This window comes from Ruditapes philippinarum, unplaced genomic scaffold (genome assembly GCF_026571515.1).
Source record: "Ruditapes philippinarum isolate M1 unplaced genomic scaffold, ASM2657151v2 ctg4674_1_1_1_1, whole genome shotgun sequence".
NCBI lineage: Eukaryota > Metazoa > Mollusca > Bivalvia > Venerida > Veneridae > Ruditapes > Ruditapes philippinarum.
The window spans coordinates 115,243-139,312 of NW_026853791.1; the positions used below are offsets into that span (position 1 = coordinate 115,243).

A 24,070-nucleotide genomic window follows, 5' to 3' on the forward strand; every position below is an offset into this window, starting at 1 on the left:
TGTTTCATGAAGCAAAAAAAAAAAAAAGAAAGAAAAGAAAGAAAATATAATAACAAGTCTCTAAGTTTAATATTATGAACATGCTCAGGTCTGTTCACATTAGCATGTATAGTGGACTTTGACTGAAGGAGCAATTTGAGAAAAATAATTCGAACAAAAAAAACAAAACAAAAAACTATTGAGACAACTAAAGGATCTTACTCAAATAGGGATGTATATAAAATTCAGACCCCCTCTGTAAGTGACCCCCTCACCCAACCTCACATGTTGCTGTTGTCCTACTTTCACTTTCACATTTAACTATTGGTACACTGTTTTCTTTTATTTTTGGTTCTATTTTATCAACTTAGTCCTATTTCTTTCTTTTTTATGAGTTACGGTAAGTACTATATCTATACAGAATATAGTGTATATAATAGTTATGTGTTATTTCTTAGCTAAATTTAACATTGGAGTCATTTTATTGCAAGGTAGGTCATTAATTTTGACTGTGTCTGTAAATGTAAAGTGCTAGTATACAACACAGGTTGGAATTTTCTGTCAAGTCCTTCATGTGTTTGGATTATTTCTTTTCATGGTAATTGTACATGTTCCCAATTATTTTCTTGAAACATTCATTCTTTCTCATTTATCAGTAATTGGAAAGTTTTTGCTGTAATATAATACACAAGTTGTGACTTTTTCTTTTACTTTAGAGTTTACAGTGTTTCATCTTCATATTAAGACAGACATGTAAACAAATCCATTCCACTGTGGCAAAAATGCCTACAATTTTTTAAGATCATTAATTTTGTCCCTGCCATCATTCTTCAAAAGTGAAAAAACAAACAAACCAAAAAATCACTGCGATGTAAAGCTTTACATGATTTCATGTTATATACAATGATATTTAACTTACTTACTGTTTTGACCTTGTAACTACTAACACAAGTAAGGGTTTCTTGGCAAAGATTTAGGTCATATTATCATCATATTGATTGTTAGTGAATTTTGCTGGCTTATTTTTATTTACTTCCTCATTTAACAATATTGTTTTACTGTTTATTAAACTTTTATGCTTCTTACTGGTGTGTGTTGGAATTAAGGATTCATTTGAGATAGTGTAATTCAGTTAGCCTATCTAAGGTTGGTGGTTCTACATGGTGCCCGTTTGTCCCTGAAATAATGCACAAAGCGGACACCTGAAGTCCGGCTGTCCTAATTTTTAATGACCTTTGATTTCAAACCAAAACAGAAATAAAACAAGTAAAAAAATATATATATTTATAAAATTATTTAAATATTTTTTGCTATGTATCCGAGAGAAAATGGGGAAAAACCATGATTAAACAGACCATTGAGTATGTGTCATAATAAAACAGTGATGTGATAATTGAATATTATATCTTATGTTATTTCATATTGTCATGAACTGAACCCACATCCTTTTAAGCTGCAGATTTATCATATCTAAATTTATGGTCATAAAACAGGCTTATCAGCTTCATTCAGTGCAGACAGTATCCGAAAATCCATTAAAATGAACTTTGCATGGTGGACACTTCATTTGCTGAATTTAAAATATTTAAAATGAAATAAATGAAACAGGAGGAGATCGATGTTGTTATTCAATTGTATGATTTCTTTGAAATTTTATTCTAAGGCTATTTTAATGAAAGTACTGAATATATGTCAGTGATTTCTCAACTTATATAACAGGGGCCTTTCCCAATTGAAATTTTCTTTAAAATCATGCAGTGTTTCCAAAAATCTAAACTTGCACCAAAACATTTACTTCCCGAATAAGCAGTTTTAGAAATAATTCTCCTCAAATTTTAAGAGGCAAACTGGCTTTGTACAAATGATGTGAGAAAGATTACTGTATGTATCTAGGTACGTTTAAGCTCGACTCTTTGAAGAAAATTGTTGGGCTAGCCACAACTCAGCAGTGCATGGGCATCAGCCATTCCCACTAATTGAACTGCACAACAAGATATTGTGCTATCTTGTGTCTGGGCAATATCTCGCCTCTACTTCTGACCTAGAATGAAAATATCTCAGAATCTAGCTTTGGCATGTCAACATATTTTGATTTTATCCAGCTTAGGTCCTTAAGTCTAGCATGGATTTTAACAGAATTTTATCAACCTTCTTGAACTTACCAAACACTAAAAATAGTCAAGCATGCTGTCTAATTGACAGCTCTTGTTGCATAGTTATGCTCCTTTTTCTACTGGATTTAGTCTAGCAAAGTGTTGTTCTGATCAGTAATTTCTTTACAAGTAGGGTTTATGCATGTATAATGCTTGTTGCACTAGTATTCCATTAATAATCAAGGGCAGATAACTGTCAAGTTTGCATAGTTATCTCCCTTCTTTGACAATACAATTATAGCATTGATTAAAGTGGAACATGCAGGGCTATAGACACCTTGTTTTAAATGTAAAGATAAACAAAGAAATGCATGTATATAATTATTTTCTTTGAGTGCTGTCAGACTTCCCGAAAGTTGAAAAAAACTGTCAGACATTCGGTCTGACAAACCATGAAAATCTGTCAGACCGAAACGAAATCTGTCGGACCAAATAAAATTGATCAAAATCAAAAAATAACGTGTGTTTGTATTTCTAGAGACTTTTTGTTTTTAATTATTTCGCCGTAAAAATCTGCACATTCCTTACAGCGCATTTTCATCTCCTCCCTATCATACACCAACGATTCACTGTCTTGCTTCTAATTTTCATTAAATTTTGTCTCAGGTCTACTTTTATTATCCTTTTACTGCTGTTCTGCGCGTTCCTCTGACGTAGATTTTTTATTTTTCCAAGGTTTGGCACCTTTAGCGACGCCATTTTGTATACATGCGGCTTGGATAAAAGCCGGACAGTCGGACCGATCCGGGATAAAAACTCGTCGGACCTGATCAAAATTTATCGGACATGTCCGTCGGACCGACGTATTTCGGGAAGTCTGGCTGTTTCCACTATTGCATCTAATATACATGTACATTGTTTAATATTTTCAAGATGCATAATAAGTTAACAATAAAAGCATTTGCTAAAAACAGCTGTTTGATTTTTTGTGAACTGAAAAACTGAAAATTGCAAATAAATGTGCTGAGATTATTTGATTTTTTAACAAGTATTTTGCATATTTACATACCTTAGCCAAGCTGGGATTGGGCCAATCAGGGTTTCGTTGAAGTAAAAATTTGATACCTGGAAAATAATATAAAAATGCTTGCCTTTCTAAAGGATTGCTTACCTATTTGCATAGCTATGTTGAATTTCAAATGTTTTTAGTTAAATGACCTTTTATATTATATCAAAATGTATAAAAGGCATAAAGATTTATATTGAATACGTTCAATTTACTTTTCCAAAATCAGTCAGCGTGCTTAACTTTTTCAAAATTTAAGGAGTGACTAATTTAAGGAGGAAGTTAATTTTTGTTGTTGATGGTGCAATAAGTATGTATCTAGGTTATGAGGCTAAGCGGTGAATGTGGCAATTTGCCAAAAGTGTAATCCGAGACAGTCAGACACTGACTGGACATACCAGAAGATAGGGTTCAAAAGGTGTATAAATGTCACCTGCACGCCCGTTTAACTCACAACGAGTGAAAAATGTCCATCGGTTAAAATGTTGTGAGCAACTTCCGTTCCTCGTTGTGAGCACCCATCTTTGACCTGTGACACGATAAACAAGGTGACTTTTTCATAATTTTTGAAGATTACAGACATTAATGTAAAAATATCGGAATGCAGTTAGCTAGCTATGTGTTTTCCGAGTATGCACATGTAAAGATATTGTCTGTTGGTGGACAATTTGATGGAAATACCGTGCGACGCAGTCACTCGGGGTAGGTGGAAAACTGGAGACAACTTCTCTTTGGACCTAATTTAACATTGAAAACGTCGATTCTGGTGACGTTTTGTGCATTCTTACCTAAAACAGATGCCCACAAGTCTTCAGTGTTAATTATTATCTGAAAGTCTTCGTAGAAACGAAGATATACTCTATTTTGCTTTAATCCTCGTTGTGAGCACCATAACCTCGTTGTGAGCAAGACAAGCGCAGTGCTTGTCTGGGTTTAATATGTAATTCAAATGGCAAGAATACAATTTTTAATCTACCAAAAGCAATCAAAACGTTTTTGTACAAAAGTTTTTCTTTGCAATAGTTCTTCTTTTTCTTTTTAAAAGTTTTTTTGAAAATTATTCTTCATATTCACAAGTCATCAGATTAACAGAAGAACTAATCAGTGTAGGTAAATCAGGTATTTTATTTCGTATACTCTGGTTTGGCTCGAGTGAACATCACGGGAGTTTATGAATATTTCAACAATTTCACAGTCTGTGTGATACACACATACATATGTTTATCCTGAGCTGAAGACTGACCAAGTTATGTAAAACAAGAACTATCACGGTAAGTTGACAATGCCCCTGAAGTGGTGCTTTGTCCTTAGATTTATGGACCAGATAGATTATTTGTTTTTGGACAATTAGATCTTCAATGTGAAGGTAATTCAATGTCAAGGTGAAATACATATAGGTCAGTTGGAAGGTCTTGTCCAAAGGGGCATTGTGTCCAAATATGAATTAAATCAACTTACTTATAAAGAAGTGATGACCAATCTTAAAGTTTTTGGATGTTCTAGAAGGTCATTCACGGTACAAGATAAAAAAATACAGATCAGTTTGAAGATCTTGCCTAAAGGGGCGTTGTTTCAAAATATGAGTAGAATCCGTTTACTAATAAGGAAGTTTTGACCAATTTTTAAGAATTTGGACAATTTGACCTTCAAGGTAAAGGTCATTCAGGGGTCAAGTTCAAATAAAATAGGATAGTTGAAAGGCCTTGTCCAAAGATGTGTTGTGCCTAAACATTATGCCAGGACATTATGGCCAATCTTAAATGTTTTTGGACAATTTGACCTTCAAGGTAAAGGCCATTCAGGGGTAAAGGTAAACAAATACAGGTCCGTGGGAAGGTGCTAAGGGATGTTGTGTTCAAATATGAATCAAATCCGTTTTCTAATAAGGAAGTTAAGGCCAATGTAAAATTTTCGGACAGATTGACGGACGTAACATCTTATGATATTTATGAGGCAAATCAGCTCATAAACACCACCTGGACTAACGTCCATTAGCAAAATTAGCTCAAAAAATAGCTCTTAATTTGAATTTTATGAGTTTTTGTTCTTTATTTAACTACGGAATGAAGCTCATAAATATCATATATTTGCTCGGACTGACAGACGAACAGTTCAAAACTAATATGCCTCCCTTTGGGGTATGCACAACGTCAAGTGCAAAGAAATGCTGCTGTGCAAAAACGTTTTAATTGCTGTGGTATATTGAAAATTATATTTTCACCATCTGAATAACATATTTAAACCATACACACACTGCGCTTGTCTTGCTCACAACGAGGTTATGGTGCTCACAACGAGGATTAAAGCAAAAAGGATATATCTTGGTTTCTATAAAGACTTTCAGATAATAATTTACGCTGATGACTTGTGGGCATCTGTTTTAGGTAAGAATGCACAAAACGTCACCAGAATCGACGTTTTCAATGTTGAATTAGGTCCAACGTGAAGTTGTCTCCAGTTTTCCACCTGCCCCGAGTGACTGCGTCGCACGGTATTTCCTTCAAATTGTCCACCAACAGACAATATCTTTACATGTGCATACTCGGAAAACACATAGCTAGCTAACTGCATTCCGATATTTTTACATAAATGTCTGTAATCTTCAAAAATTATGAAAAAGTCACCTTGTTTATCGTGTCACAGGTCAAAGATGGGTGCTCACAACGAGGAACGGAAGTTGCTCACAACATTTTAACCGATGGACATTTTTCACTCGTTGTGAGTTAAACGGGCGTGACCTGTGTCCAACCAGGTATCTGCGAAGATAACCTCTTTTTAGCAGATCAAGGTATTTCAAAATGATTTGTCTGTTTATGTCATTCACCAGTTGTGCTTTGTGAAGCTGTACTACCCTGCCAAATTTGAATATGACTTAAAATTATAAGCCATTTGAATTTGGAACAATTTAGATTAATACAATAATTGTATATAATGTCTTAAAATTAAGTTTAGATATTAGATTATACACAGTGTCAGTTTTGAATGCTTGATTATACGCAAAAATTTGACACAAAGATATTTTTAATTCCTAGAAGTCTGTCTCTCCTGTGTTTATAGGAAACTAAATATTTATCTATTTATAGCAGTCTTTATATATGCGTAGTTAAACAGCTCCCCCTATAGGTAAAGTTTAACTTTACAAGTTGAGTTGTGGTTTAATACAGGATAAGCCATATTTGTTGTGAGTAATATACTGTATGATTATTATTTATTTTAAAAAGAGTTCGTTTATAATGATTAATAAAAGTAAATAAGATTTTAAAAGTTGAAAACTTAAGCTTTTTTCATGCAATAATAGCTAAAATATTGTACATTGACTTGTTTCTAAACTATATGATACATGTAGAGTTAAATTACCGTATGTGCACTCTGTAACGGGACAAGTATTTTTACTGTTCAGTTACTGTCAATGTCAATGAGGTAGCAATTAAAAGCTAATTTTAAATATAAAACAAGTTCTTGCATAAATTTATTAAGTATCATGGGGCGGACGGTATTAAATAAATGTTGGCTGATTTTTATGCCTTTATAAACAAAAACATGTATTTTGTACACTATGCATGCCAAATAACTTTTCAAGTTCACGGTCTAGTGGTGACAGGGTCACTGGCCTTAATTATAAGAGTTGCTGTACGCTGTATATAATTGATGTTCTTTCCTTGTAAAAGAGATGATGGTTACATTATGAAAGTCAAGTAACAAAGCTTACTTACATTGTGAAAGTCAAGTAACAAAGCTTAATTACATTGTGAAAGTCAAGTAACAAAGCTTACTTACATTGTGAAAGTCAAGTAACAAAGCTTACTTACATTGTGAAAGTCAAGTAACAAAGCTTACTTACATTGTGAAAGTCAAGTAACAAAGCTTAATTACATTGTGAAAGTCAAGTAACAAAGCTTAATTTAAATTACATTGTGAAAGTCAAGTAACAAAGCTTAATTTAAATTACATTGTGAAAGTCCAGTAACAAAGCTTAATTACATTGTGAAAGTCAAGTAACAAAGCTTAATTGTATCCAAAGGTATTTTTCTTTTCGTTTAAAAGCATGGAATGGCCTCATATGGATGAAATCCCTTTTCCACATACTTGAAATTTTGTGATATTACGTAAGTCATAGTGACATATTATGCTCCTCATATGATGGTCAGAACAAATTTCCTGCTGCAAAACAAAAATTATAAATGCAATCTTTATCTATATTCACATCAAAAAAAGTTTTCTTGATGGACTAACTTTTATTCTGATGTTTCTGTAGTGTTGTATACGCTGTAAGCTTTATAAATCTTTATTTTGTCTCCAGCCTGTTTACTCATTGACTGATTTAAAACAGGGAAAGTCTAAGGCAATCAGGGATTTTTTGTATAAATTGCCCCATGTCATATTATTGGAGATCAAATCATTATAGTGTAGACCTTGTCAGTGTCTTGTCATATAGCTGTGTACTTTTTTTTCGGACATTATTTCATAAGGTCATAGTACCATGATATATACATGTATATTGAAAATCATGTTGGAATCCCATATAGAGAATCAATGTATAATGTATTGGAAATCATGTCGGAATACCAAGGTTAAAAATGTGAATGTATAATTTATTGATTAGCTGATAACATTTGCAATGTGTCTTGATAGAATCAGTGTGATATTACATTATTTGAACCGAAAATGATTTGCTAGGCCATTTGTTAATATCTCTTCAGAGAGGGTAAAAAAATCCACTTGATAAACAATATCCCTACACAGGCAATAGTGCAAAAAGAACTTTAAAGTAACCGTAATGATAAGCCAGTAATATGATACCACAACCCTGGTGACCCACCCCTGTCAGAAGGGCAGGGCAAATGAGCGGAGTTTTTACCTGCCACCTGTCCTGGCACTATTGGGTCAATACAGTGGTTTTTGTTTTGGTGCTGAAATGGCCAGGAATATGTCCAATTAGCTGGAGCGGACGTTAGTGGGGATTATACCTTCAGACTCTGACTGTCTTATGCAAGGCTGCGGATTTAAAAATCCATCAGTGAAAGTTTCGTCTCTATACCCTGCCGATGGAGGAGCAGTGGTTACAATTAACACGGTGTAATATACAATAGTTATAATGAGATTAGGAAATAAGTGAATGACGTTTGCTTATTGTTAATTGATTTAATAATGTCCTTGTGTGAAGTTGTATCCTGGTGACTTTCGAGGCTGGGCGTTTTAAATATCCCATGATAATGAATTTATTCCTACTAATTAAATATAGCCACAACTGGAAATTTTACATAATATATTGACTTTTCATGCAATTTTCTACCTAACTTAATGCATTTGCCCACAATAGGTCAGGGGACTTAAAATTAAAATATTTACAGATCATGCATGTTTATTATTAAGAAATACTAGGAAATACTAGGAAAGAAATCCAATTTGTATATTTACTTTATGATTTGATTTTTCAAAAAGCATATGAGCATGCATTTGTTGCCTCGTTCTGTACATATTTTATTTGTTTGTTTTTTCACCCTGATATTAACACAAATTAATTGACTTGGCCGTCAATGGTCCTCACCTGAATTTATAGTGTCCAAGTTCAGTTTTCTCCAGCAACCTCTTGAGCTTAGCAAACAGAGATTATGTAACTGTTAATATTGTTGATTTTAAATCTGAGTGCATGGTGCAAGATTTTTAACATGGTTATTCATCATGCTTGAAAAGCTACGATTTATCATGTACATGTATATAGAATATTAGGAAGTTAAATTTTGACATTTTCAATATGTGAAAACATCGACCTCCTGGTGTCTTATTAAACATGATTTATGACTAAAGGTAAATAATGCACTAGCTTTAATGTTTTTAAAATTGTCAAGTCAAATTTTAGATTTTCTTGTTTTTCAATAATGCCTTTTGAAGGCCCCTATGCAGAATATAAAATGATCTGTAATGTTTCAGATGTGTGGGGGATTCTGTATTGAATGCATTGAATTGAATGAAATTGTGTGAAGTGATCCTATACATACAATTATTCAACTCATTCAATAAATTTGATTAGGCATCTGCACTAGGAGTTAATATTCTATTAATTATACGGTATCCAGATATTCTAGGAAAATCAAACATATTTGTTTGACCTTGATTCTAGTAACATATGCAAAAAATGGGGCACTGGTGCATGTTCATGAACAAAATACTAAATGTGGTGTGGTGTGCATAGAGCATTGTATACATTAAGATTGCACATACCAGTAGTGCAGGCGGGCCAGATTTTTTATATTGAATGAAACGGGCAATAACGGGTTCCAAGGTAAGGGCGATATATGGCAGATAAATAAAAACCAGAGGCGGAAACAATTATAAACCCTGTTGCCAGTGCATAATGTTCCCTATTCATTCAAGTCATATTTTAAATTTTCCCTAAAGGTGATTTATAGCATTGTCCATTATATAGTATTGATTCAATGATGGAATAAATCCATTTAAGATACGTAATTATATATATATATATATCGGGTTAAAGTGTAAAGAGGTTTAGTTCTACATGTATGAATAAGTTGTAAAAAATGGTTCTACTATAGTTTTATAATGTTCTTTAAATTTTTCTCTGTATCATTGAGATAGATGTTAAATATATTTTTTTTCACATTATACTGTTGTATGTGGGAGGAGGTCATAAAAACCTCATCCTGTTTAACATCGGAATTGTTTGTGAAATTTTATAAATTAAAATATAATGCCCTCCTCCTACTCACTGTTCTCAGGCTATCATTGTAATGTTTGATAAGAGAATTTGTGTCCTGTTAGATTGTGGGTTAAATAATATACCCTTAATCATTTGTCCTTTGGAAGTTTGAATTCTGTCATGTTCTAGCATATGCAATGTTAGTGATTCTAGTTGGGTACCTACATGCTAATGCCCAGAGGGGCACCAGTAAAGCTGGGCCTCTGCATGTGACAAAACATTAAACCCGGCCTTGGTTTTATAGATATATTTGTAAATATTTGTGATAATATAATGTTTAAGATGACATGTTGCTTAGCTGAGATAACAAATTAGCTGATGCAGATTCCAATTATCAGGTGCACTGCTTTAAAATTAATGCTTATACTTTGTTAGAAAATTTACTGATATAGTAATAGTAACTCTTTCCTCCACATGCTCCATGGAATAAATTGACTATTATCACAATGTCATATAGTGTCACTTTGTTTCCAGTGTTAAAAATTATTCATGACTTGATTATTTAGTATTGTAAAGATGTGGGAGACTTGGTATTTAGTGATGTAAAGATAGACTTGATTAAAAGATAAAGATAACTTGGTATTTAAGTGATGAAAACATTAAAGTGACTTGGTATTGAATGTTGTCAATCGGTAATTTGAGTGATGTAAAGATTAAGTGTGACGTTTTTAGATCAAGTTTATATTTATAGTGTTGTATTGCCTGTCATGATTATAGCTAAATAGTTTTTTTTTTAATTTAAAAGATATAAATATTTTTTAAATATGCGTCAGTTACCAGAAGGTCAAGTACTTGACCTTGTCTGTAGGTGGGGTACTTGAATATTATCTAAAGATTGGGTACTTGACATTAATCTGAAGGTCACAATGGCCCTGATACATATTGCATGCAATAAAGATTACACCGAGTGTAGAATTACAGATAAGGTGACAGGTAAAATATGTCGGTAGTTGTTTGAAATTGTTTGAAAAGTAACCGGAAGATAACTTTGTCGGATATAATATGTGCTTTTTGTAACACATTCCTAGCTTATTGTATAATATATAATCAGAGTTATGACAACCATATTTATTTCAAAAACAAACAAGGAAATTACCCTGTTGCTTAGATTATCATGTTTTGATTTACATACAATGTACAGTGAGTGAAAACAGGTATTTATTGAAGATTGTGAGCAGGTGATATTAAAATTTTTGTTCTTTATGTACTTGCAGACGACACATTTTCTAACCGACTGATCCTGTGGAAAAGATAAGAAGTAGAGTAAAGATGCCAGAAGGCAGTGACGGTTACGTTAGGGCAGAATTTCAAACTGATGATGAACAAGAAGACAGCAAAGAAAGTTGCAATCAAGTGAAGTTGGTAAAAAGTCTGCAAAATTTCAGTGGCTATACATCAAGTGGTGGCAGTGATTCGGAACAAGATCCGAGGGACTGGGGTAGAAGTCCTAGAAATGGACATGTACGCTCCAAAACGCTCAATATGCATTCAGACCTGCATGGTTGCCAGAGAGGTCTTCAATCTAAAACTCGGAGACAACAGTCTCATTCTTATCAAAAGTTGCAAGAAAGAGCTAGTGAACAGGGAAAGAAAGCTACAAGCCTACCTGACAAACAGAAAATAAGAAGGCGAAGAAAGAGACAAACGTCCTGCAGCTATGGCGAAACTAAGAAAGACAGTAACCGAGTAAGCTGTATTCTACGATATTTGAATGTTGATAACGGAACAAAGAGTTATGTTGCAAAAGAAAAATCTATCGATAATTCCATATTGATCAGCAAGGACAACAAGAAATTAACTGACTTTGATAAAGATACTGACAATATCAAGAGAGAAGTTGACTCAAGTGAAAAAAGCTTTGAAGGAGTTAAAGATAATAAAGAAATGTATGAGATTGATGAAGAAAAACTGAAAGAAAATTCATCAGTCAGCACCACTGATGACAAAAAGGATACTGAGAAATCTGATCCTGTTGCTAAGCTAGTAAAAGTTGATAAAGACAGGTTGAACAGTCGGGCATCTTTGAAGATGTGTACAGCCAAGAATACGACAAAGTTGCAGACTGACATGCTTGAGAAGCAGAAACTCAAAAAGGAAGATGCTAAAACTTGTAAGGAAATGGAGAACCAGTTTGGAAAGATGTTCAGCAATGACATACGGGATGTGGAAAAAAACAGTATCCATGACAAACTTATTGTCAACATGGAACAGGGAAAATCAAGACAGAATTTCCAATTAGATAATAGGGATGTAGAAATAATGTGAGTACTTTTTTGTTTAAATTTTTTTTTTTTTAATTTTCAGTATTTATTGCATTTTTTTATCTAAAAAAATCTTGTACTATCAGACTCAAGTCTGCCAGCCTTGTCAAATTGATAAGCAAATGTTTTACAGTTTAGACTTTGAGAAAACCCCTAAATTCAACAAATATTCTTCCAACTTAGCTTTTGTCTGCTTGATATATTTCCCTATATGTCAGAATGGACTGAATTAAACAATTTGGACCTGTTTGTGCTATTAGAAGAACAAAATAATCAATTTGTTTAGCCCATTATATTGCTGATTTGTTCATATATTTTTATTAAACTTTTGAACGTCACCCTGGGTTTGTTGAAGTTTGACTTAAATTGGTTCAATTCAACATTATTTCTGTCACATCTCATTTGACAGTTACTTCAATTAGTTATGGAAAGTGTGTTGAATACACGTACAAATGATTTTTCTACAATTCAATGAAAAGTTATCATATCATTTGAAGGAAACTTTTTTTTAAATCTTCATAGAAATAAACATATGCCCATCCCAGCTCTCTAAACATGCAATATTGAAGCATTTAGATCTTTAGGTCTATTTTATACTGGCAAGTGTGATGTTAGAGTGATGCAGTTATGATTTATCAAATTTATCGCATCTGAAATCCTGGGCTGTAAGTTCTTTTTGAGAATAATTACGAAGGCAATTTTTAATACGGTTCACTTTTACTTTTTTGTTCACTAAAAACAGGGGCCTTGTTAAGGCACCTTCAGTATATATCTGAAAAAGCTCCTCTACAATCACAAAAGATCGTTCACAAAAGATTTTCTGATTTCTTCCACAACAATTTTGAAGTCATAATTGAGTGAGATAAAGTCCTGCAATAGGATGACTTCTTAAATGTTACAATATTAATGCTTATTTTAGGGAGAGCAGAAATGTTGAAACTGAGGAAACCAAATTGAAAGCAGTTCTTGACCCAAAAGCTGTTTATGAAAAGGAAAAAATGGACAAAAGCGATAAAGAGAAACCTCTCAATGGAAAAAGGGATGAAGAGAAATCAGTTGATGATAAAAACAAAAAGGAGGAGTCTCTAGGATTTGAAGTGAAGTGTGAAAGTTTGATGGAGACAGAGCCAGAAAGTACAAACTTAGAGGTAAACTTTGTAGTATGGTAGATACTATTGCACCAATAATGTGTTTACCCTATGGTTTCAATATGCAGTGTCCATGTTCTTTCCTGTAATGTGTCAAACATTTTAGGTATTTGATGAATATTTTGTTTCATAGAATGTACAAAGTAATCTGATATCTAGGAATTTTACATGGAATTTTTTCTTTCCTTTAAATGATGGCTAGATCTATATAAGGCAGAAAAATGTAAAACTTTTCAAATTCTTGTGGTTTTTAAAGCAGAAGTGATCAAAATACAAGGAAACAAAAACATAATTCACACCCTTATTGTTACCATCTTCAAATCCTGAATGAAAGGTATTTTTGAAAAAATGCATGACCTCTCAAAAATTATAAGAGGGGAGGTGGTCCTGATGTTAACCCTTTATGCCCTGCTTTAAGCAGGGCAGTCTGTCTGTCTATGCAGTTTGATAGGCTATGTTCAGCGTTGGTAGCTAAACTTTTGTATTTTTATATTGAAATCCCGTAAATTTTGAATGGAATGTTCCAAATTCAAAGGAGGACAAATTAATTAGACAAATATAAGGTTAAGGATTAATTAAGAGCTGGTCTAGTGGTTATGGTGTTTGCCTCTCAACCTTGCGACCATGTGTGACACAAGCCTTATTTGGACCACTTTTATGTTTCTTTGTGTGAGGTGGGTACTGATTGAATGAATGAAGTGCAGTTTAGTTTCAAGCTTGCAACACATTAGCTAAGATAGAGTAAACTAGATAGTCACTAAACTTAATACAAAAGAATGCCAGATTAGTCAGAATTTAGGTTCCATCATGTTCGACCTGAAGCAGTCAGAGGGTCATCATGGGTCTTTTTCCACTAGTATATGTTTGAAAGCAGCAAATACTGATGGTATGATGGAATTGACCAACCCCCACTCCCCCAGGCCTTCAAAAAAATAACATGAGATAACCTTTGTTTTAAGGACATTTTAAACAATGTAACTTTTATTGTTATTACGCTGATATTGTGGTGTTTTATGCGCAATATATCACTGTAAAAAGGGAGAAAATAAATCACTGTTGGGTCAACATCCTTAGAAGGCAACTGACTAAAATTTCTAATAACTTTGTAATAAATTTGGGAAAAATAACAAGGAGTCAGAGTACTAACAAATTTATGACTTTGTTTTGTTATTGTCTTATTATATTAATTTCTGGATATTATGAGAAACCAATTTACCAATTTATTAAAAAAAATCAGTACCTTTCTTTTCATATAGCATTGTGCAATTTAAATCTTGTTTAAAGCTTTAAACTTTAAACAGTATATTTTAAAGTCTATACACAGTTAAATATTACTAAAATGAGGTGTAGAAATATTGGCAAATTTATAAAACAAAGTGAAACTCCCTAATCTAGCTTTTTGGGGTTTAAAAGAAAATCAATAGATATTTTCAGTGAAATTGTGTTTTTAACTGGTAATTTTTGCAAAAATTTTTGTTAAAAACTTTTCCTTTTAAAAATTTTGGAAATAACCCTTTGTTTTTTAAAAGGGGTTTTTTTGGGTCTTAAACAAATTTGTAAAGTAATTAAATGTAAAATTATTTTACATGAAACCAGTATGCCCAAAGGGACCTGCCAGTTATAACTGTTGTGGGGGAGGGAGGGGAGGACAGGGGATGGGTTATGCAGGAGGGTGGGGAAAGAGGAGGAAGCATTTTACCTTATTATACATCTGAAATTTAAATTTAGATTCCTTTCAAAGGTTGTATATATTTTTAAATAGATTTTTTATATTAACTTTTTAAAGGTTGGGTTTCCCACAGGGGGGAAAAACCAATTTAAAAACTATTAAAAAATTATTCTTTTCCCAATATGCAAAATAGTAAAGGCATTTTTTAAACGGGTTTTTTAAATGACGTAAAAAAAAAAAAAAATTTGGTGTCATGAGAGAAATCATCCGACAAAAATTAAATATGAAGCTAGGTCTTTTTTAAAACACCCCAAAATGTACAATGTTGAGTCATACAAGGTTATGTACTTTATTATATTAATTCTGAACTGTCTAGATTGTTTTATACAGCGAGAATGATTTGCCTATGGCACCAGAACTTAGCCACACCAGTTTGTACATAATTGCAGTCTCATTTATACTAGCTGGTCATTGTTACCACTCTTGATATCTTAAATGGACTGATCCAACTTATCAATCTGGACCAAACCATTAATCATTTTTAGGGAAAATTTCAAATTATGTATACATTAACAGTGCAGTCCTTATGGTCATATCAACGTTCCAGGGGAGTGTGCTGGCCCTGAAAATGCCCCCTGGCCCTTTTTAAAAAATTTTTTGCCCTTTTTTTTTCTAAAAGCTGCTTTTTAAACAGGAATAAATATGTTTTGCTGAATTTCCCCCACTTTTTAAAATTTTTTTTAATTAAAATTGCTTTTTTGTTGAATTACCCAAAAGGTTTTTAAAATATCCCCTTTTAAATTGTTTATTCCCATTCACATGTACATATATAGCCTGAGATAATGGTTACTTTAAACTGTATTTATAATGAATAAGGTGAAGTCATTGACCTTTGATACAAAGTCCTTGATATAAAACACTAGTCATTTTAAAGTCACTTTTATACAAGTAATCTTACAAGTACATCTTGGAATAAGATTACTGAGTGAGATGGGATATGCCTGGTCAAGTGGTTATGGCTGTTGGCTTCAACCACTTGCCTCTAATCACTGTAAATTTGAATCCAGTGCCAGCAGGGACTTTGGATTCTTTTATGTGAGGATCAAGCTAGCCTGAGCTAGAATATAGAGCTTTGGTGGTTAAGTAATTCATGGAGGGGCATCTGAGGCATTCCTCCACCAGGAGGGCTTGAAAGTCGCCATGTGACCTCTAAACCATGTTGCTGCTACATAAAACCCAACCAAATTAAAAACTAAAAAAAAAACAATTGAAGAAGAATATAAAAAAAGAACAAAAAAATGAATAAGAGATAGATAATTATATCTTTTAATACTCCAGATAATTATATCTTTTAATACTCCAGTCTATATGAACCCTGGGTAATATTTAAGGTAGAATTTGATTATTTTAATAATGATAATCCTGCAAAAGACCCTGCACATTATACTTGACAATCAAATTTCTGTTATTGAATGCCTCTACAAGTGAGATATATCTTTACAATTGGTTAAAGGGGTATGGGAGATTACATTTCAGGAAGACATAAAGATTTTTTTTTTCCTTACGTTTTTTACAATATCATCTTCAAAATCTAAAGTGACATTTTTTTCGTAAACAAAACCAAGGACGTTACCATGACATCAATATTTCGGAAAGGTTTTATAAAAAAAAATGTAAACAAAAACTAAAATTATTGCCATGACATCAATATTTCGGAAGGCTTTTGTAAAGACAAAATGTAAACAAAACTAGGGACATTGCTATGATATAATTTTTTTTGATCATAATGGGTTTTAATTTGCACACCAACACTTTTAAAAGGTTACTGTCCATCTAAATTATCTTGAATGGGAAAGGAGGACCTGTATACTTAGTGCGGGCTGGCAATATATAAGGTACACTGTAGCTTAGTTGCATTCAAATATAACAAAGTTAACTTAAAAGAATTTATTTCCCTAAATGTACATAATAAGAGTCAGCGAGCTTCATTATGATTCATACTTAGATGCTGAAATGTCTTTAGTTATGTGCTGTATAACTAGGCTATGTATTACTTACAGCAAAAAGCTTTGGTACTTGAATCTTTACATATAACAATGGATTGTTCCAAAGTCCATTATGCATAATCAGTGATGTCAGGGCTAAAACCAGTGTTTATAACCTTGGCCAAAAAGATCTATACTTTGACCTTGAGATTGTTTATGTTTTACCTGGATAAAGTAGATTACTGTACCGAGGTATATATATATATTTGTCATATGTTACTATTTATAGCATACAAATAATTGCTGGGGGGATAAAAGCGACCTCAGTTACTTTCAGGTGCATTGGCAGTTTGTCATAAACGAATTACATGTATTTATAGTTCCTGTTTGTCACTTAAAACAAATTAGAAGTTTTGATGAAGAATGATATAAATTGTCAATAGTACTGGCCTGTCACAAGGTGTAACCCAATTATTAGATGAAATTGGAAGATAAACAAAATTTGTATCTAGTATTTTTTTGCATTGATAGAGCAGCATTTTTATGGCTAGAGCATAGAGGTCATCATGCTCTGATCAATACTGTGTAATTATAAAAAAATTAACTGGATTATATTTACTTTGAAATAATCAATGCACACAAGGTTAAAGAACAAATTTTGAAAATGTTTCACTGTACAACCTCTCTTATAATTTATTAATAAGGTATTTTTGTGTAGTTAATTTATAATAAAAAAAAAATAATGATAAGACTTGGCTGCTTGTCTTTCAATCTAGACAAAATCATTTATCTTTTTTAGTGAAAATTTCAAAATAGATACTGACTGATTAGTGAACAATATAGACCATGATCACAGCTTTGTCTGCACTGATTGCACAGGTAGATTCAGTTACTGTCTGAGTTGGCTTAAATCTGGTTAATACATTTTGGCAAAAGAAAAACTTGCTGCATGGTCTATAACTTAATTTTAATTTAAACTGTTTATATTAATCTGTAATATCATTTTATTGTTATCTTAGAAAATAATAAATATTTGGAGACCATTATTTAACCCGCTAAATTTCTTAATATGGACTTGTCCAGCTTCTGTTTTTGGAACTGTCCATTATCAACTTTAGGGATATCAAGATTAAATTTTTTATAAATTTGCCATGCATGTAAATAACGTCTTTTATCTTTATGTTTCAAAAGTAGCAAACAAAATAAAGATAGAACATCTGTTGGGAGATTTTTATTTAAATTGTGTGCATTTTAACCTGAACTGGCAATATTGTATTTTGTTTAAAATAAAGTACATTGCTTGAAACTGAAATTTATATTGATATCCCTAAAATTGATTATGAACAGTTCCAAAAATACACACTGGACTATTCCATTTAAGAAATTTAGAAGGTTATGGGTTAATTAATCAGATGTAACTTCAGCTGGGTAATAATATTTCAAACTCGCACAATGTTTGACTGTTACTTTCAGAGAGCTGAGCTGTTGTGGTATAGAAGTAAAGGTTCTGAAGTGGATAGGTTAAACAGCGTGGACGAGACAAGCTGTAGTTTCTCGGAGGATCGTTGCCCACTGTCTACAGAATGGCAGAGTAGCTCTGTGTTCTACTGTACCACAGATTCCAAGAGCGTCGCTGACATTTACACTGCAAACTGCCAGGACTCTAACATATTTGAAGAACTGTTAGAGGACATGAAAAAGTAAATACCAATTCTTTGATAATTTTGGGGTTTTTTTGTTTGTTTTTTTGTTGTTGTTTTTTTTTGCAAAAAAAAAAAAATTAAAAATAATACAAATGCTTTTCAATTATAGGTACTATTTTAAATGTGATGTTTACAAGGTATATTTTATTCAGTGTTAATGTGACAGTTTAATGATTGCTTTGAATAAATTGAAAGAGATTTTTTATAGAACTTGTAGCTTGCTCAGTTAGAACATACTGTGTAAATATTATTATTTATCTTTTTACAGCGGAAGGTCAGTGTATGTATCAGAGATGTTAAAGATGAAGATCATTGGTTAGTTCATACATTTACTTACTTAGTTGATATTCCTTTATTATATTCCCTTATTGTACAACAATTTGTTTAATCATTGGGCAGTGAAGGTCTACTCAGTACTGGTGTAATATTTAGCCTTATAGCCTTGGACTAGAAGTTTTCATTCAATTAATTTCATTCTTTTAATGCAATTATTTTAAGTTTCATGAACTGTTTTCACCAAGCATGAATAAGGAATTGATGTATTTACAAAAAGCAATTAAAACATAGATATAAGTAGCCAAACTGCTGGAGAAAGTCTAGCATAAATTGAAATGTTTATCGCACAACTTAGTCACCACAGATGATTGTACTCAGGGTGCTCATACAGTTTACTTGTTAACTTACGATATCTGTTTTCAGAATATATTGATATTAAGTCGAGAAGGGCAGAGCAAATTCAAGGCAGTGACAACAAAAGTAAGAATGAGTTAGTTGACAATATGAATGCTGAGGAAAACGAATGCAAGATTGATGAAGATGAAAAGAAAAATGAAAAAATTGATGGTGAGACTGTTGATGATGTTGATAGTCTTGTGAAAATGGAGAATGGGTTGGAAGGAGAGAAAGAAAGAAAGTTTGATAATGATGAGAAGGAAGAATCGGAAATTAGCTCTATAGAGGACGATACTGATGACCAAGTACCTGACAGTGAGAAAGTTGTTATCATCCCTATTGAAGATGGTACTGATAAAGAAGCTAACATCAACTCTGTTGAATATGTAGTTGAAGATGTTGATGAACCAGTGGAAACTAAGATTGATCTTTCAGCTGATGACTTGATGAAATATCTGGATGATGGTGAACAAAATGACAGTGAAACAAATAATTATAAGACATCAATGAAAATCATTGATGCTGAGGACAAAGATGAAAATGAAGATATTGCATTGTTAGAAGATACAGAACATGATAAATCAAAGGTAGAACCAAACATGAAAGAATTAAAAGCTGGATTGTTTATAAAAGATGCAAATACATATTTGAATAGGGACATATTTCTGAAGAAAGGTTCAAATGGCAATTCAGATTGCCAAACATTTGGAGAGCCACAGAAAAGAAAAGTGCATCCTTATTCAGAAAGAAAGATGAAATCAGACCAAACATGCCCTGGTAACAGTAAAGATGATTGGACAAAGATAAGGAGAAAGAAAATCTTCTCTGTTACAATACCAGAGAAAGAATGTTGCATAGGTAAGTTCATATATGTTAATTTATTACACAGAGGTCATGAATTTGCTTTATAATGTTTTACTATGCTTTCCTTGAATACATGCCTAGAAAAGAAAAGTGTTTTCTGTTACATTATACATGTAGTTTTTATTCTAATTTAACTATGAAATTCTATACTGGAGACAATTTTTCCCCTATTTTTTAGCGCCAAAGAGGAAATGGACTGGAAGGGGTTACAGTATGTTTGGTTGTGGAAACTTTGGACGCAGGTGTTCAGCAAACAGTGGGAGTGGAAAGGGCGGAGAGATGGGTGGCAACCAGAGTCCTAGCTCAAATGTAAATATTCCCTCTCAGCCAATCGGAAATAATTTAATTTAATTTCAGTAATGCATAATTTCAGTAATGCATTTCAGTTTGGATCATTAGAAATTGAATAAAATGACTAAAACCATATGATTTTTGACATAACCCTGCAAAATGTTTTTGTTTTTGATTTTCAAGTTGTGTCCTCCTTTTTATATTCTCATTGATATTATTGCTTTACTTAATAAAAAAAAGACTTGAATTTGCATTAAATTTTTGAGAAATTTTTTTTTTTTGCTTTTCAAGATATGCACAGCCTGATCACCAATGACATAGACTTGAATACTTTTTTTTATGAACACTTGGCCTGATCACCAATTACACATGCTGGAATACTTTTGGTAGCTGATTTGGTCAAAGATATCTTTGTTTTTTTTTATCTCCAGTAAAATACATCATTTGACTACAAAATGATGGCTTTTTGTATTATTTTTCAGAAGAATAATGAAGACAAAAATATGGAAAATCGTAGAAACCAGGGCAATAATGATAGGGAATCTGAAGATAGAAATAGTAACAATAGTAACAATTCTGGACAAAATAATGAGGGTAGAAGCCAAATTGATATAACAGAAACTGAGAGCAAACATCAGCCAACTAGAGGACATGTTGATATTCGAGTACCAGTGCAGGATTATAAAAGATACAGGAAGAAAGATGATGTTGAAGAAAGTAAGAAACATACTAGCATTGAAGATTATGAGTGGCTTGCAAAGATTAGCTATGTTGTTAAGGTAAGAAATGGTTTTGTCTTCCATCCAATGTTGTTTATCCTCTAGCACTGTATTAAATAATTCATGTTAGTTACTTACATAAAGATTGCTAATTACTGATACAGAATTCTGTTCAGGGAACACTGTTAAGTCAAATATCTTGTATATGCTTGGCTCAATAGGGAGAACATCAGATTGTAATCCAGGGTTGCCAGCTTTATCCCTGTACAAGGTGGAGATATTTCCTTGACAATTAATCTCAGGATTTTTTGTTCAAATGGACAATAGCCTCTCACCACTGATTGAGAGATCATGTGGAATTAGTAGCTCCTTGCTGATTGAGAATTTGGAAACAACTGGTTAATTGAAAAAAATGGTATGATAAACCAACTACTTAAGTTTGAGGAAGATAAACAGAGTTAATAAGCTTACAATCACTTATACAGACTGCCATAGAATTTGTCAAAAGCCTTTATATTTAAAGGATCAAAGAGCAATGTTATATACATTTTCTAAAAAAAAAAAGTTTGTTTTTATATATACTTCGGCATAATGATTTGACACATGCTCCTAGTTTTATTTGTCAGAAATGATTATCGTACTAATGTCTTTTAATTGTTTGTAGAAGATTATTGTTAGTCGTTTTAAAACCAGTGATTTATTGAACATGTCATTTTTTTTTTTCAGAATGCTCAAGGTCCAACAATTTCTTTGATTTCAACTCTGTCTGATGAAGAATGGCAGTGCATACTGGGACAGTTAGATATGCCTGCAGAACTTTCACCAGAGGCAATTCATTGCAGTATCTGTATCACAGTTGAATCTTTGCTGAAACACTACGCTCATTGCTTATCAGGCTACAATAGCTGCGACATGTGTGTTAAAATATTTTCCCTCATTTGCTCCCATGTTGCTAAATGTGCGAATGATACATCCGGGTGTATTTGTGAGAGACGCATTTGTAATACCATCAAACTTCTTTCCGATAATAACATTGTAATGCGTATGAGGACACTGTGGTTCAATGTCAGGAAGAAGCTTGCACGAATCCTAGATAACACTGAGGAAGATGTTGTCCAAGAACCAACTCCTGTGGATGAGCCAGTAAGTCGTCGTCCATCTAAAATATTGTCCCACTCTGGACCTCTTCCAAGCATTCCTGAGGGAACAACTCTGACTCTAGCTAGCACATCAAGAAGTGGCTCCAGAGTCCTTCGTAGAAAGAAATTAAGTCTTGCACACGTAGATGAGAAAGCCCAGCGAGATGCAGCAGATGTTGATGATGAACCAGAAGAAGTAGATTCTAAATATGGTCTTGCAAGAGCAGAAATACCAGACGAAGCTGACGCTATTCCTACATCATCAGAAGATGGAAGTGTGGATTCTTCAGGGTCAATGAGTGCTGAAGGATCAGGACAGTTTGGAATCACAACAGGTGCTACTAGATTTAAAAGTCTTCCTATGGGACCCCCTGGTCACGGTGAACCATACTTTCCAAGTTTCAAGGATAGACCTACTGGGAAAAAAGGGATAGGTAACAAATAATAGCTTGTTTGATATTTTTTTGCTATTATTTGCCTAATTTGGGTAAAATATAATTATTTTTTAAATGTTCAACTGTAATAATAAAAGTTTCAAAACAACTGTGAGAAGTTAAATGGTCATATAAAGGATCATTAAAGGGATTTAGAAAAACAAATTGTAGTGAATAAATTGAGCAGCTCTGGCGACTTTCTTCACACTTCTGTATATATGAATCCTGTTAGGGAGTGTTGACTATGTTAAGCTATCCTCTTAGCTTACAGAAGGAAATGTCTGTGTTCTACACTGCATGGTGCATGAAATAATGAAAAGGGTGTCATCTGGGTTTTTTCTCCAGCACTTAAGATGAAAAATCGATGTATGACCTTCAAAACACGAACCAAAATAAAACATAAAAATTCATCTACTATTTCCTTGGTTTTTAGGAGAGGTGGTTTATGCCAATGTCCATCAGCTGGTCACTGTAAGTACTATTTGGGAAAAGTTTAAAATGCAGTACCTGATTGAGGCAAAGTTAGCAAAACATTATACAGAGGAAGGTGTCATCTTGCAAGAGTTCAAGGTATATTCCTTTATTACATCATTTAGATTCATTTTTTGGGGGGCAGCACAGCATTTTGCATTGAAAGTTGTTTTGTTTTACATGTACTTGTTTTTCTTTCTTTCATTGGGGATTTGGTTTTAAGCCATAAAGACTTCCCAGGTAGAGAAAAGCGTCTGATGCCTTGTATTTTATATGAGCTGACAATAGATCCAACAACCTAATAGGCTTTTGAGCCCATCTCTCATGCAGACTGTTTCATAGGATGTGGTGGCTTTAATTTTATAGGTGATATTGGTCCATATTTCTGTATGAAAATAGTGTCTCTCTCTGATGTCCGGTCCTTTGACAATAAACCAGTTACAACATCCTTGACAAAAGTGGTTTTTGTTATAAAGTACTTGAATTTTTTTTCATGATAAGGATGTTTTCACAGAGATGGAGATGAAGACAACATACCTATCTGTAATCTGGCATAATTTGTTGCATTTTGATATACATATCAAGTAGCATTTAGAAAGCTATTGTAAGCAAGTGTTCATACATTTAGATTTAGATTTTTAAATCAAAAACGCTATGTATCTGTACTGTACATTCATGTTAAAAGGCTATGTACAAAGGAAACAAATTATTAACACACATTTTTCTATTCCAGAGTAAGTTAAAAATAAAAGGCCTCAGATATCAGAATGATTTTCAGTGGGTGAAGGTCACTCACCTTGGAAATGGAATGACAGGAAAATGCCACCTTGCTAATGACTTTGAAACAGATTTCAAATT

At 32.9% G+C, this 24,070-nt stretch overlaps 1 protein-coding gene across 2 annotated transcripts in view; it reads left to right on the plus strand.

Annotated features, from left to right (window-relative positions):
- LOC132737898 (uncharacterized) overlaps positions 1-24,070 on the plus strand; it is a gene marked incomplete at its 3' end in the record, with an annotated part of 31,044 nt that extends 6,974 nt beyond the window's left edge. Inside the window, 11 exon segments of one of the 2 annotated variants that reach the window (XM_060725271.1) lie at positions 6,183-6,319; positions 11,071-12,117; positions 13,037-13,265; positions 18,393-18,619; positions 18,891-18,937; positions 19,322-20,152; positions 20,337-20,467; positions 20,932-21,228; positions 21,895-22,741; positions 23,175-23,311; positions 23,946-24,070. In XM_060725271.1, the coding sequence (XP_060581254.1) occupies positions 11,126-12,117; positions 13,037-13,265; positions 18,393-18,619; positions 18,891-18,937; positions 19,322-20,152; positions 20,337-20,467; positions 20,932-21,228; positions 21,895-22,741; positions 23,175-23,311; positions 23,946-24,070 (3,863 nt within the window). 2 annotated transcript variants of the gene reach the window in all.